The sequence below is a fragment of the Anguilla anguilla genome, chromosome 15 (assembly GCF_013347855.1).
Source record: "Anguilla anguilla isolate fAngAng1 chromosome 15, fAngAng1.pri, whole genome shotgun sequence".
In the NCBI taxonomy this organism is placed as follows: domain Eukaryota; kingdom Metazoa; phylum Chordata; class Actinopteri; order Anguilliformes; family Anguillidae; genus Anguilla; species Anguilla anguilla.
In genome coordinates this window covers 24,337,754-24,351,492 of record NC_049215.1, presented here as the reverse complement: position 1 = coordinate 24,351,492, position 13,739 = coordinate 24,337,754, and the positions used below count along the sequence as shown (strand labels likewise).

The 13,739-nt window shown below is 46.0% G+C and overlaps 1 protein-coding gene across 5 annotated transcripts in view; it reads right to left on the bottom strand.

The window, feature by feature from the left end:
• atp11a (ATPase phospholipid transporting 11A) overlaps positions 1-13,739 on the bottom strand; it is a 60,795-nt gene that overhangs the window by 17,647 nt on the left and 29,409 nt on the right. For all 5 annotated transcript variants that reach the window (XR_004762621.1, XM_035394436.1, XM_035394438.1 and 2 more), the window contains exons 5-19: positions 12,982-13,089; positions 10,013-10,141; positions 9,252-9,355; positions 8,757-8,807; positions 7,562-7,626; positions 7,330-7,411; positions 6,751-6,901; positions 6,467-6,664; positions 5,930-6,103; positions 4,522-4,688; positions 4,294-4,365; positions 2,370-2,443; positions 2,167-2,270; positions 620-801; positions 224-475 (exon numbers count right to left, since the gene is read on the bottom strand). Coding sequence is in view for 4 of the 5 variants with exons in the window: in XM_035394436.1 (XP_035250327.1) it covers positions 224-475; positions 620-801; positions 2,167-2,270; positions 2,370-2,443; positions 4,294-4,365; positions 4,522-4,688; positions 5,930-6,103; positions 6,467-6,664; positions 6,751-6,901; positions 7,330-7,411; positions 7,562-7,626; positions 8,757-8,807; positions 9,252-9,355; positions 10,013-10,141; positions 12,982-13,089 (1,913 nt within the window). In the remaining variant the exon portion in view is untranslated. The remainder of the gene's footprint in view (positions 1-223; positions 476-619; positions 802-2,166; positions 2,271-2,369; positions 2,444-4,293; positions 4,366-4,521; positions 4,689-5,929; positions 6,104-6,466; positions 6,665-6,750; positions 6,902-7,329; positions 7,412-7,561; positions 7,627-8,756; positions 8,808-9,251; positions 9,356-10,012; positions 10,142-12,981; positions 13,090-13,739) is intronic.

The following is a 13,739-nucleotide window of genomic DNA, read 5'->3' as shown; positions in this document are numbered from 1 at the left end:
ATTATAGCTGTGTTATGCGTATGTTGTGCGTGGGTTGCAAGATGGTGTTAAGTAAACATTACAGCTGTTTTATGGGAATGTTGTGCATGGTTTGCGAGATGGTTAAGTAAACACTATAGCTGTGTTATGAGAATGTTGCGTGTGGTTTGCGAGATGGTGTTAAGTAAACACTGGCGTTAAGTAAAACAAACAGCGGAGTGCTGCGTTCGGGGGGCGCTCGGACCCGGAGAAGGTGTCGCGGGGCATGCTGCCCTGCTGCCTCAGCACGGTGCGGCTCAGGTCGAACAGCACGTCGTGCAGGCTCTGCTCCTCCGTGCGCTTGGTGGTCAGCTCCAGGATCTGCGTGCTGCGGCGGAACAGCTTGCTGGCGTAGCAGGTGGCCGCCGCCGTCTCCATCTTGTCCCCCGTCAGGACCCACACCTTCATCCCGGCCTTGTGCAGCGACTCGATGGTGTCCGCCGCCTTCTCCTGGAGCCTAGAGGGGCCGGAGGACCAAGGAACCAAATAAATCCACCAATGAATCCAGCAGTTCTTCTCCCAGAGAGCGACCCTTCGGAGTGGCTGTGCACACACGTGCAGTTGGATCTAGAAGCGAATCGCAGAGGTGCCCGGGGCGTACCTGTCCTCCACGGCGGTGGCGCCCAGCAGGATGAAGTCGCGCTCGATGATGTCGTAGGCCTCGGCCAGCCTGCGGTCTCGGTCCTGCAGGGCCAGCTTGGCGCTGTTCAGGCGCTGGCAGACGTCTTCATACTCCGCCTGCGTCAGGGTCTTGTAGGCCACACACAGCGTCCGCAGGCCCTCCTGTCCGTCACGCATCGCACAGTCAGTCAGTCAACAGATCAACACTTAACAAAGAACACTGATTCTCAACACTGCTGGGCTATAGGATAGGCTGGTTTTTACTTTCACCTTCAAAATAAACAACTGATTTTGACTTTAGAAACCAGACGAGGCTAACTAACTGTGTAATGAATTGTGCTAATTTGCCACTTAAGTACTGAGGAGCAAGAAAACCAGCCAGGTTTACAGTCCAACCAACAATTCACAATTCTGGGGAGGGCAAGTGCTCTATCACACTGACCCCTCCCTCCATCAAGGGGCAAGGGGGGGGGGGGGGGGGTGTAGATGGCAACATTCTACCGTGTTGTGCAGAAATGTGCTTTCTGTGTCAGACACAAAACTGGGTCAGTACTGGTGCCAATGGCAACCGGAAAGCACCCAAAATGATGTCACCAGGCTGCTTGCTTGCTGCAAAACCTGTTCCCACAGTTCCCACATAGCTCCTGAGGCAGGGCGACGAACAGACTCCACACAGCCTAGGGGTTCCACTGAGCACCACAGCTACAGAGGCTAGCAGTGGACACCACACCACAAGCCCATAGACTTCAACACTGAATAAGACACTCTAAGCAATACAGCAGTAACTGCAAACAACTTGAGCAAAATCCCATTTTAGTGATTGAACTCTATATGCTGCACAGGATTATTTTTCTGTTGTTGCAGGAGCCTGTCTGGCCACATTACAATGTGTCTTCACGTGCAACTGCTTTTGCAGAATTCTCACGTGCCAATCTGTTCGACGTCCACCAGACTTCAGCAAAACTAAGACAGTATAATCAGAGAGAACAGAACAGAACAGATCGAAAAAAGAACGGACAGAATATAAAAGAACTGAATTCTAGTCTCCAGAGGGAAATTGGCCGAGTGGCAGCACATCCATTAAGAGCACTCAACAGGTAATGGGACACCGTCTGTATTTCTTTACGATATGTACATAGTCAATATGAAAACACTGTCTGTTCCTATATACAGAGTAACACATCAAATGCCCTTAGCGCAGAGGTGGGGGATCCTATTGCTGCAGGGCTCTATCCTTTTCTGGCTTATGCTTTTCTCACCAACCTCGCGCAGTCGGCTAACACCTGGCATAAGCCACTGCTTATTCACTCATTGATAACAGTAAAATGTTTCATAAAGGGACATGCAATCCATCTTTAGACAAAGCTTGTCAGTTTATCAATAAATAAATAGCTGAGCTGGGAGATCATGTAAAGGATTTTGCTACATAAATAAGATGCAGATATGAAGATCAGAAACAGATCCTCCAGGAATGGGGTCTCCCACCCTGCACACCAGTGCAACGGACTGAACACAGCCTCTACTCACCACAGCGTTATGCTCCACCCGGGCTCGGACCTGCTCCACCTTTCCGGAAATCACCCTGGGGAAGATGGCGGAATCAGCCCCTTTGCAGAACAGGTAATACTCGCCTGGAACGAGAAAGAAATGGGGTCAAACACAGGTAAGCTGCGAGATCCTAGTTACCGTGCCAACGTCACTTCTGCAGAAGCAGATTCTGGGTGAATTACCTGTGGTGGAACGCACTATCACGCTCATTCTTCTCCGGACCGAGTCGAAGTTCAGCACCTCCAGCAGCTCGAACCTGCGAACAGAAAACAAAACCTGGGTCACAAACCTGTGCAAACATAGGCAGAGTCCAAACCACAACATGAAACACGTTTCGTTTCCATTATTTACGCTTCACATACCCAACACATGCACACATGAATATTACACAGCTGTGTACCATGGACATTTAGTCTATGTCTATCATACAGCCATGTACCACATACAGTTAGTGTGCATCTTGCCCTTCCTCCAATTCTGTCCTTGCATGCACTCCCAGCTTCCTCCTCAGACCAAATCCAGTATTCAGGCTTCATTGCTCAGTACCCTTCTTATCACCAAGGTAACAAGGCAAGGAGCAGTGCGCCTGCTTGTTAAATTTAAATGAACATATTGATTAATAATTTAATTAAGTAGGACTCCACTCAGCAGACTGCAAACGTGTGGCTGCTCAGATGAGCGCGGCGGGGGTGGGGGGGGGGGTAGTGGGGGTGCTGTGACCCCGCAGAGTTCACACGCGCCCCAGAGCGACTCTTTCCTCAGAGAGACTGCGGAATCCAGACGCACAGCTGCTCTGATCCCCCACAGTCCCCCACCTCCGGGCGCAGCCGCGACTGCCTGCGTTCACTGAGAGACGCGTGCGGAGGGCAGGGCGTGGCGTGAAAATACCTGAGCGCCGTTGTCAGAGAAACAGGTCGGCCTGCCCCTTCAGGTCAAAAAAAAAAAAAAAAGCCTCTAACCATTAAAAACTAAAATGTCAACTCTCAGGGGTTATAGGATTATATACTTTTATTCTGAAATTGAATCTTTCATTCTGTAATTTTACTTGTGTAATTTCCATTGTTTACTTGCTGATGTTTTTCAATGTTACATTTTATTTTCTATCTGGACAACAATTTGAACAACTGTATGAGAAAAGCTGTACAAATGTATTATTATTATTATTATTATTATTATTATTATTATTACGCTTAAGATAGACAACAGGGGAGACACACAATGTGAAGGCAATAATGATGATTTTAATATTCATAATTTGCAATTGTGTCAGTTATGGCTCAGTCTAGATCCATGCTGATTATGTGTGTTCATGTACGTTTGGGCGTGTGTGCACATGCATGCGTATTTATGCGCATTTATGTTCACGTGAATGCACCAGCGGCCAAGTTATTGCCCGTGGACCATTTCTTACATCGGACTGATTCAGACATGTTTCCAAAGTTCTACTCTCTCTCTGTCTCGCCCTCTTGTTCTCTCGCTCTCTCTCGGTCACTGTCTCTCACTCAAATTGTGTAAGGGCTTTGTAGGACAGAGAGCCATTATTAATCCATTGACAGGCCATTGTTCGGAGGACAGCGATTCCAGCTCACATAAATTATAACATGACAAGTACTGATTGGATATCTACATCCAGAATGAATTACAGAACGATTTCCAGGTGACATCCAATTTTAACTTTCGGAAAGTTTATCGCAGAACATCAGGAAACGAACCGACGTGTGCTGCGGTCAAACTTACAAAAACAATTTTAAGACCCTTGTCCGATTTCAAACCTCGTGAGGTCACATGGTCCACATGCCCACGACCATCACGGCATTGCGCAGACCTCGCACCTGACCGCGATCTCATTCCGGAGGTTAGGATTTAGACACCTGAACCATAAACCAAGCTAAGCCCCCAGGTCACGAGTCTAACACATGACTCACGACAGCTGGCGTCGAGCTGTACAACTGGGGCACCGCATTCCAGGCGACAGGGCTTCAGACCCTGAGACGCAGCCGTGCATCGGCAAGGTGCTGCCAAAGAGGCCGCCTGCTGAGGGCTGATCAGTCACATGATTCTCTGAGGCCGGCTGCCCTCGAGCCTTGCAGGGCGGGGCCGACTCACCTCTCCACCTCGTCGTCCCTGTTGAGGAGTTCCATGTGACTGTCCTTCAGCCGCAGGTAGGTGAACCCCAGCCTGGAGGGAGCCAGACACAAAGGCCACGTGAGGAGTAGAGGAGGCACAGGTTCATAGGAGGACGGAGGAGTGACGCACAAGCGGAGCAGAGGAGGAGCAGTGGAGGAGCAGAGTAGGAGCAGAGGAAGAGGCGGTACCGGAGGGGAGAGACCTTACCTCTTCATGCCCTCCACCAGCGCCACCTCGTCGGGGGAGGAGGAGATGTAGAAGGAGGTGGACTTGCCCTGGTGGATACCCCTCTTGATACCGTCGACAGTCTCCTCCTCCTTCACCTGCACGGTGTGGCAGAGGCAGAGAGCGCGGAAGAACAGCTCCTCCCGCTCCTAGGGAGGGAGAGAGAGAGGATGTAACATACTCTGCCAATGGACACATATATACACACACACACACACACACACACACACACACACACACACACACACACACACACACACACACACACACACACACACACACACACACACACACACACACACACACACACACACACACACACACACACACACACACACACACACAACCAACGAACACACACACACACACCACCAATGGACACACACACACACACACACCACCAATGGACACACACACACACACACACACAGCCAACGGACACACAAAGACACACCACCTATGAACACACACACACACACACACACACACACACCACCAATGGACACACACACACACATACACACCACCAATGGACACACACACACACACAGCCAACGGACACACAAACACACACACACACACAACCAACGAACACACACAGACACATCACCAATGGACACACACACACACTGCCAACGGACACACAAAGACACCCCACCTATGAACACACACACACACACACACACACACACACACACAGACACCACCAACGAACACACACATCATCAAGAGACACTGGAGAAATGTGGATTTCTAATTGGCAGGGTCCGGGAAAGTCAGTTCCCATTCTCTGCACTAATTTGTCATCCGCCCGGCCAGATTCAATTACCCAGCCACATGCTGGATTAAAGCTCTCCCAGAGGGTCACGAGAGCGCGTATGAGTCACGAGGATTAAGGCGTCTAAACCAGTGTAACTTCAGTCAGACCTACAAAGGAAATTCAAACCTGAATAGAAAATGAATAGCACACTAACGCTGAACATGGCAGGTCAATAAGACAGGCTACAGCAGTCTCTGTTTAAACAGCATTTTAACAGTTTAAACAGTATTTTACTTTATGTGTTCAATTTCTAACGTCTTTTATTTTATATTATCTAGACAGTTCATTTGACTACCTATTTCCTTATTTTTATTCATACTGACCTTGATTTCGAATAGGTCTTGATTTGCAAAACGTGTACCTAAATTGGATTGCAAATCTTACATAAATTCTTAAGAAAACTGTTTTTACAGCTTTTATTTTTTTAAATGTATTGATTTACTATATTTTATTGTGTCTATATAAAGCCATTGTAAGGTGCATTCTGTAAACAATTGCTTTTCATATCACCATCTCGTGTGTTACCTCATGCAGTAGACATCCAGGCCATGGTGTGGCGCTGTCTCTCACCTTCCCTCCTGCTCCAGGCGAGGAGTCAATCATGTCGATGTCGCAGGAATCAGGCATGATCTGCCCATTGCAGATGGCGTGGGGGACATAGATGTGCCCGTCCACGCAGCACTCGATGAACTCCATGTTGTTTTCCGTCAACGTCCCCGTCTTGTCTGTGAAGACATACTCCACCTGAGGGGAATCGACAGAGGGATTGTGGGAAAAGAAGGCGAACCGCGGTCTTGGACCGCTTTCACATACCCCACAGCAGTCTCACTCCAGCCCATTGCAGCAGATTGCAAATGGATGGTAAAACCCTTTTAATAAGTTACTGACATTGATAACGCAGCTGTTCAGACTAAGCACGGCTTACGTTTGATCTCTTTAAGCTATTATGGGCTCAGAACAGATGATAAAACAGGAAACAGCAAGCGTCTCCTTTAACTGAGCACCCCGTCCCTGAGGGCCTGAAGACGCTGGATCGATACATTTCCAAATTTCACATTTCACCACAGTTCCACTGCTCAACAGCTGGGTTAGAGCGCGTTCGTTCACCTGTCCCAGCTCTTCGTTGAGGTCGGATGTGTTCACTAGCGCCCCCTCCCCCAGCTCCTCGTCGAACATCTCGTCGTCCCAGGTGATGAAGTAGGAGCCCAGGAACTTCTGCATCTCCACGGTGACGTACATGGACACGGGGATGATGTAGTTGAAAAGCACCATGAAGGCCAGGAAGTCCGTAAAAGCTCTGATCAGCTGAAAGGAAGCAAGCGCGGTGAGAGAGGCGGGAGGGAACCAAACTGCAGCTGCCGGGTATCATGGGAAATGTAGGCGAAACCCACCACGTGCCGCTGCCTTTCCGATTCCGTCCTCTCGTTGTACCAGGGCTCGTCTCGGTTCGGGTTGGCCTGCCACACGTACTTCAGCACAGTATTGATCAGAGCTTTGCTGATCAGGATGCACAGGTAGACTACCAGGTAGGCATTCATTGACCTGCAGGGGCAGCAGAGAGTAATGTGAGCAGGAAAAGAGGAACTGCAGGGCAAAAATCAGCAGACAGATGAGAAACAACAGAGCCTTCCTGACGTATGCCTCTGTTTTCAGCAGAGATGAGACAGGACGAGATGCCAGGAAACCACTGCATGTCAGCTTATACACATCAATTATACAGCACCTGAGTGAAAAAGCTCATGCAGAGGGGCAAGCTAAAAGAGGAAATGGTAAATAGCTTGAGAAAACAGGAAGTGATGACACACCTACACCTGAAATGAAGAAAGCCAGGCAATACAAGCCAATAAATCCCGGGCTTACACTTTAAATAGTCACATGGCAGAGAAGTTATCCAAAAGTTCAAGCGTGGGGTTGCACAGCACAGCAAAAAGAATGTGCTGACACAACGCTGGTGAGAGAGGGAGTCTTACTTTTCCACAGCAGAGCGCTTCTGGGATTTGGACTGGTAGTTCAGCGCCATCTTGGTCTCCATGCCCGTATAGATGGCGACAGCTATGAAGAACAAGCAGGAATTAAGTGCCTGCATTTACTTGTTCAACTTAAGTTCAACTTAAGGACAAATCTATGTGTCTGAAAATAGGAAAGCAGTTTTTTTTCCCCTTGAGTTTTGCTATAATGGAAATGAATAATGAAGAGAGTTACCGTAAATACATTCAGTGTTTTTCAGTGTGGCTCCTCGCAGTAGCAGGTTCTCTGACCCTAGAGGCCTAAAATAAAAATGAGGGCATTATTTCCACAGAACCGCGGAACGTTCTTAGGCATTCAGAGCCATAACTGTGCAGCATAATGAAATCAGTACAGCACCGTGGGAGAATATGATAACGGCAGCTTTGATTTTTATGGGCTTCTGTTAGGTCTTTGTCAATAGTTTAATTTCAAAAAACAAAAAAAGGCCAACATGCTCCATCCATATGACACACCAGAAAACTAAGATCCATTGGCACTGAAAAGGTTTCCTGGGTTCACACTGATGCATGGATTTGGCTGGTTCCTACACACTCCAGCCTAGTGGATGTTTTGCCATCTCAAAGAGCGTTGAGCTTAGCCTACTCTAAAAGAAAATCATATTTCCACTGCAGTTTCATTAACACAAATTATAAATGCTTGGGGGATCAATTCTTTTCCAAAGCTGAACTGCATTCCATCAGATAAATGTATAAACATACTGAATACAAACATACATGTATATGTATAATTAAAACATTAACCCTTGTGTTTGTTTTATGTCAAGCTGACCCATTTTAAACATTTAGTAAATGAGGAATGGGCTAAACCTGTTTTGTGTTGCTATTTGTTGTTCATCATCTGTATTAGCTTTATGACCTTTTGCCTATATGGTTTCTTTGAACATAATAAGATGAAGACGAAATAAACTGAAAATTCAGAACAATAAATATAATTAATATACTGCCATAAAACCTTGTTTCATTTTTCACATAAAAAACATGATTTATGGCCCCTGTGCCTTCATTATAATGGATTTATCATTATTCATATTTTAATCACCAAAAAATAAATAACATTTTCATTGTTAAATATGATCTAGCAAATGTAAATGGCAACCATTAGCCATATATAATGTTTATATTGTTTGTAACTAAGGTAGAGATTGTATATATATATATATATATAGTATTTTTGCATGCATGTTATTTCTGCTTTGCTTTCAAATCCCAATACAGTCCTGAGTATATTTAACCCAGGCTAACACATTCACAAGTGCTAATTAGTAAAGAGAACACAAGGGTTAAACACACCAACAAGCACATGGGAGACAGAGTGAAAAGCTAAAGTAAACCCTGTCTGGACCAAAACGGCAAATAAGAGCGGGTTTTACCTCACAGCAGGTTCGTTTCTGTCTTGATAAATATTGATGCGCCCAACAAATCTGAAATCAGATAGGAACAGAGCCTTCAGCTGCACACCCACAAATCCATACCAAAAACAAACATCATTTATTCAACACTCTCAAACCAAAACACACGCACTGTGTGCATCTGCCCCATTCACCAAAAACAAACAGCAGGATAAAGCACTCACGCACACACACACATGCACGCACACATGCATGCACGCACACACGCATGCATGCACACGCACTATGCAGACACGCACGCACACAGAGGCACACACATGCATGCACGTATGCACAAACAAACAAACACACACGCGCACACATACGCACTCACGCACACACAAATACGCACACACAGAGCACCTAGTGGCCATACATTCCGCATTTCCCCGGCAAACAGCAGCGCGTTTGCACACATCCACCCGGTGCCGTGGCACAGTACGTTCAGCCACCCGCACCGGACAGGTGCTCACTCACTTGTAGAGGTCAGGCTGCGGCTGCTGGCACTCGATGGTGGCCTGCAAGCTGTCCAAGTCCTCCTCTGTTTTAAAGGCCTGCGTGTCCGGCACTGCGTAGTACGTCTGCGCAGCGGGGATGCAAGAAAGACAGGGAGAGTTAGAGGGAGAGAGATCATATCCCTGTTTTATGTGCCGAAAGCATTCATATGGCCAACATTTTAAATTAATTCATGTCAGTAAAGAAATTTTATTTGAATGTAGTGGAAAATAAAAAAACAAAAACTCCAGCCCCACTGGAGAATCTCCGGTCCCACTGGAGACCCAGCATGTCATGGCTTATTCTTGACAGGGAAAATTTTGATAGGGCACAACCTGCAAGCCGTCCCACCCATCCTTTCTCCAGAATACAGGAGCTGGGTGACTCACTGCGAGTCAAACTCATAGTTTTCCATTAGCTACCGTAACCCTATGATAGAAAGGAAATTGCCCCACTACAGGATATGAATAATTCATCGATCATTTATCTGTCTCAGAGCAAATTTAAAAGGTGGTGTTTCCTTTCTCTTCGCTAACCGCAAAATCAATTTCAAAAAGTCACATCATAGTGGCGCAAAACCTCGAAAGATTATAGGTCAGAGCGCAACGACTTCAAATGAACTCAAACGATCGACATAAAAGAAAACATCCATCTATGAGGGAAGTGTCTGTGTTAGTAAGCTCCGCCCCCCTCCATACAAGAGCCAATGGAAACAGCAGGGGACCAGGATTATGTTCTTGTACCTTGTGACTGGACTCCCCATCCAAACTGGCTGTCGTGACAAAACACGTTCCGTCCTCTCGGCTGGTGGACAGAAGGATGAGGTCACAGGGGAAAGTTTCATCTTCCTTCACCCGGACAATATCGCCAACCTGAGGGAACAAACAGAGTGACAGAGAAGTGAATGAACCAGTCTCTTACGTCACACACTGAGACTGCACTGATTTACTGCTCTCAGTCTCTCACTGAGACTGCACTGATTTACTGATCTCAGTCTCTCACTGAGACTGCACTGATTTACTGCTCTCAGTCTCTCACTGAGACTGCACTGATTTACTGATCTCAGTCTCTCACTGAGACTGCACTGATTTACTGATCTCAGTCTCTCACTGAGACTGCACTGATTTACTGCTCTCAGTCTCTCACATCACTCACTGAGACTGCACTGATTTACTGCTCTCAGTCTGTCATATTATCTCAGACTGCGCTGTTTTCTAAAGTATTTCTTGCATAAGGTTTCCTCCATACAATCTCGTCTACTACATTAATAATATTATATTACAGTTGAGTATCAAGGAAAAGATATGTTATAGAGATTAACATAAAAACCATCAGCAGAAAAAACCTTACATTGTTACTAGCACCGGCCCTCCACATTACAAATAAAGCAGGATTCAATCACATTTCCTCCAATTTACCCCGTGCTTCCATGCTGCATTTCCAGAGGATCTAGTGTTGCGTAACAGATTATGCAAGCCCAGTGGTTTAACACACATTAACCCGTGGAGGCCGGTCATACGGCTCACACACACACACACACACACACACACACACACACACACACACATACACACACAAACACACACACACACACACACACACACACACACACACACACACACACACACAAACACACACACACACACACACACACACACACACACACACACACACACACACACACACACACACACACACACACACACACACACACACACACACACACTATTACGCTATTCAGTGTGTTTCCTGAACACACTCAACGCTGCACTTGAGTTTTCATTTGGACCATCTTCAATCAGATCCCTCAGTATTATCACTGGCTTTACAGATTAGGAAGAGCTGTCAATGAATGGGACTGAAATAAAACAGGGCATTGCTGTGGACATGGCAATACAGACACATTCTCCATGCAGATGTATATATTGATGAGTATAAGGCTGCAAATACATTTATTTATTAACAAAGTGACTGGTCCAAGGATGAAGTTAAATCACTGGCTCTGTATTTTATGCTTAATAGGTATTTAGAATAAATTAATGTAAAAAAAAAAAAAAAAAATCTATCAATCATCGGTATATCAATTGCAATGCTTGCCAGTTATCTTTGATGTAATCCATTTTGCTTCACAGATGCACAACCATACTAAAAGGACATATGCACCAGCTCCTACAGACTACAGAAGTATGGGTACAAGAGAAAAAGAGGTGCCAGATTTAGGGTGATGGGCCTCCCAAAAGCTAAGGGGTCAGGTTTAAGGTTTAGAGTCACAGTAACAGGATGGGGACCTTAACTTGGGAGTAAAAATCAGGAACAGACTGAACAATGTCTAGGAGAAACAAAGTACAGTATGTTTTTTTCCAAATGAAGCCAGAGACCCGTGATCAGGGCAATATGTGAGTTTATTTGAGTGACTGATGAGAAAAGACCATTTTCTTTACGAGCTTAAAGAGTTTGTTGGGAAACAAGCGTGCGCTCACTAATTCCCTAAGCGCTCTTGCCAAATGCTCTTCTGCATAAGAGGAACAGTGGTATTACTGAGGTCACAGGATTTATGATATACAACAGGAACCGTCGCCATAGCGTTAGAGGACACAAATGTGTCTGGCCAGTAAAGCAGGACAGAGCTCCACGACACCGGAATCACAGCATAAATCCATTCCCTGACCAATCGGCTTTACCGCTGGGTAGCTCTGCCCAAGGGCAAATTGACACTGGAAATCACATTCAAAATATTATGTAATAAAACTGGTTAAATTGATTTATGCTAAGAATTAATGATTACCTTCACTGCACCTTGGGATATATTAAGATAAAAAGTGATGCAGGGTTCATCCGTTTAACGTTGTAATTCTCCAGTGCAGTGATGTGGACAGTGTCTCGTAGGTTACATAGCCCCTCAGATGAGACACCAAGCCTCTCTCACTCTTACCCTGAGTTTTCAGCTCTGTTTCAGACTTACCCTGAGTTTGTGGCTCTGTTTCAGTCTTACCCTGAGTTTGCGGCTCTGTTTCAGCCTAACCCTGAGTTTGCTGCTCTATTTCAAGTCTTACCCTGAGATTACGGCTCTGTTTCAGTCTTACCCTGAGTTTGCTGCTCTATTTCAGTCTTGCCCTGAGTTTGCGGCTCTGTTTCAGTCTTATCCTGAGTTTACAGCTCTGTTTCAGTTTACCCTGAGTTTGCAGCTCTGTTTCAGTCTTACCCTGAGTTTGCGGCTCTGTTTCAGTCTTACCCTGAGTTTGCGGCTCTGTTTCAGTCTTACCCTGAGTTTGCAGCTCTGTTTCAGTCTTACCCTGAGTTTGCGGCTCTGTTTCAGTCTTACCCTGAGTTTGCGGCTCTGTTTCAGTCTTACCCTGAGTTTGCGGCTCTGTTTCAGTCTTACCCTGAGTTTGCAGCTCTGTTTCAGTCTTACCCTGAGTTTTCAGCTCTGTTTCAGACTTACCCTGAGTTTGCGGCTCTGTTTCAGTCTTACCCTGAGTTTGCGGCTCTGTTTCAGTCTTACCCTGAGTTTGCGGCTCGGTTTCAGTCTTACCCGTAGTTTGCGGCTCTGTTTCAGTCTTACCCTGAGTTTGCGGCTCGGTTTCAGTCTTACCCGTAGTTTGCGGCTCTGTTTCAGTCTTATCCTGAGTTTGCGGCTCTGTTTCAGTCTTACCCTGAGTTTGCGGCTCGGTTTCAGTCTTACCCGTAGTTTGCGGCTCTGTTTCAGTCTTACCCGTAGTTTGCGGCTCTGTTTCATCACCACCTTGCCATGCTGGATGACGTGGACAGGACATCGGTTGATAGCGTTGTCTGCCTTGTGCCTGAGCCAGTCCTCATAGCCCTGGAGACAGGCAGAGGGGCAGGAGAGAAGAGAGAGAGGGATGGATGGGGCACAATGGAGTGGACAGGAAGGATCAAGTGAGAAGAGAGAAGGTGTAAAAGGACAGGACGCAGCGGGGGAAAGGGGGTAAAAACATCTGTGATGTTGCCGTGTAGAGTTAACCAGCCTTTGCAGAAAAGTGCTGATTTATATCTCTGAAGGTATAGTGTCATTCTTCATTTTCAACTGCAACACAGTGACCCCTTTTTTCTGACTATGATTAATGAGTGAAGGAGGCTTTGGCCTGGTTACCCAGGGGTATTTGTCCTTTGCTGATATTATTACTGCTGACAGAAACTGGCAGACCATTACTCAGGGTTGGATTATTATTCCTACCATATAACAGTCAATGTGAAATATTAACATGCAAATAATTCTTTCAGGTTTTCACGATCAAAATTTGCTTAGGAAATGTTTATTTTTTGCGGGCACAGATGAGCAATGAATTGAGTGAGAGGCTCCCCCTGAACTAAATTAAAAATCATAATTTCATGCACTAAGTCTACCCTAGTCGAAAATCTTTTTAATCACACCTGGAAGTTAAATTCTGCCAAGAGTGCAAGGAACAGCAAAAAATATATAAAAATCTGAACCTAAAGAAAAGGCTGATG